This window comes from Natrix helvetica (assembly GCF_964273705.1).
Source record: "Natrix helvetica genome assembly, chromosome: Z".
NCBI classification, from domain to species: Eukaryota; Metazoa; Chordata; class Lepidosauria; order Squamata; family Natricidae; genus Natrix; species Natrix helvetica.
In genome coordinates this window covers 2,292,169-2,294,141 of record NC_138554.1, presented here as the reverse complement: position 1 = coordinate 2,294,141, position 1,973 = coordinate 2,292,169, and the positions used below count along the sequence as shown (strand labels likewise).

Below are 1,973 nucleotides of genomic sequence, written 5' to 3'. Positions count from 1 at the left end.
TGGCCGCCGGTGATCAGCAGAAGCAGCCTGCCGTACTGCCCTCTAACCCCTGCGCCACCGCGACTCTTATAAAGTGGCATTAGCACTTCGCGTCAGTTGAATGTCATTTTCCTGAGTTGAATGTCATTTTCGTGAGTTAGGACGCGCGGGGCGGGGGGGGGGGGGGTTACCTTCAGCAAGCTCATCTCCATCTTCAAGGTGTCCCTCTCTCGCCGCACGGCCTCCAGGTCGGCCTGCAGGCCCTGCATCTCTGCCTGCGTCGTAGACAGCACCCGTTGGGCATCCAGGGCCTTCTGAGCTTCCCGCTGGGCCACCATCTAGAGATGGGACAGAGACAAGCGGAGAATAAGGCGTGACAGTTGCTGGGAGGCCTGTGATTTGGCTGCGGCTTCCCGAAAGCCTGAAGCAAACTCCAGATCCCCCCCCCCAAAAAAAACCTCTTTATTAGTTGACTGTGAATTCTGCTCCTTCCCATCCAAAGTCTTTTGAGGGAGGATTTACAGTCACTGACCTTCTCTGGCTTGGGGAGCTGCCGGGCCGATCTCTGCAGAACTTGGCAAGGAGTCTCGGAGAGTCACAAACCAATGAAGCGAACTAATGGTCTCCTGCAAGCTCCACTCCCCTGGCGCTCCCTCTTTTATTTCCTCTGGGAGGGGCCATTCCCCGTCCACCTGTGACCTTACTCCCAAGTCAACCCCTGTTCCTAAGCTGTTCCCTTCATCTGGCCACTCTGCCCATGCGCACCCTGGGAACAGGCTCCAGCTGTTCTTCTGCCTCACTGATCTCTGACTCCGAAGGCAGCTGATAACTGGCATACGGCCGTGGCCCCCTCTCTGCCTCCGACACAGAGCCCTCCTCGGAGCCTTCCCCAGACTCCAGGACTGGCCCAACTTCCTCCCCAACCTCCTCACAGTCCAACAGCCTGCAATACCATTGAAATACATGTAGTCCTCAACTTACGACCGTTCGTTTAAAGTGACAATGGTGCTGAAAAAAGGACATTTTTTTTACACTAAACGACATCCCCACAGTCAGAAGATCAACGTTTGGATGCTTGCCAACCGGCTCACGCTTATGACGATTGTCGTAGTGTCCAACGCGCGCCCCCCTTTGCGACCGCCTGACGAGTAACGTCAATGGCGCCTGGCCTTGCACTCCTGCAGGCCTTCCCTCTGTTTGGAAAGCCCATGCTCCTAGTCCTCATTGAGGTGCTTGTGTTGAACCTCCTTGGAGGTCAGATCCAATTTGAACGGCGCTGTTTTGCCAACTCTTTAACTCTTGGTGGCTGTTTCGCTCCAGCAACCCCTCGGCATGAGTGACATCCAGTTGGCCACACCCACCCAGCTACATGACCACCTAGCCACGCCCACCCAGCCGGTCCATTAGGCGCATTAGGCCCGTCGCCGCGAGTTACGTTCAGGTGCTTGACAGCCGAGTCACATTTACGACAGTTGCGGTGTCCCAAGGTCAGGGGATACCCCTTTGCGACCTTGTGACGGTGGGAAAAGCGGATTCACTTAGCGACCATGTAACTGACTTGACAACTTGAGGGATTCAGGGATTCAATTGACAGCGGTGGGCAGAAAAGGTCGCAAAATGGGGTAAAACGCACCGGACCAATTTCTCACTTAACGACATAAAAATTGGGCTCCATGTTTCAGTCGTAAAGTCGAGGACTGTCTACCCACATTCGCATTCGGACACACAATCTGGCGCATGCCAGAAGCCAGCTCAGCACAGTGTTTTTCAACCGTGGCAGTTTGAAGGTGTGTGGACTTCAACTCCCAGAATTCCTCAGTCAGCCCTCCAGGATCCCCAGGCGGCTCTGCTGAGGAATTCTGGGAAATGAAGTCCCAAGTTGAGCAAAAAATGTTGTTTCCCTTTAAGAAACGTCTTTAAAAAAAACTCCCAGGAAGCAGTTTAAAGCTACACATCCTTATTTTCCGCCCCTTTTATTCCACTCCCCCCCCCCA

General features: G+C 54.2%; 1 protein-coding gene across 3 annotated transcripts in view; it reads right to left on the bottom strand.

Annotated features, from left to right (window-relative positions):
• The window catches only part of LOC309381406 (centrobin-like), a 35,800-nt gene that overhangs the window by 17,229 nt on the left and 16,598 nt on the right, over window positions 1-1,973 (bottom strand). For all 3 annotated transcript variants that reach the window (XM_081932360.1, XM_081932361.1, XM_081932362.1), the window contains one exon: window positions 171-317. In XM_081932360.1, the coding sequence (XP_081788486.1) occupies window positions 171-317 (147 nt within the window). The remainder of the gene's footprint in view (window positions 1-170; window positions 318-1,973) is intronic.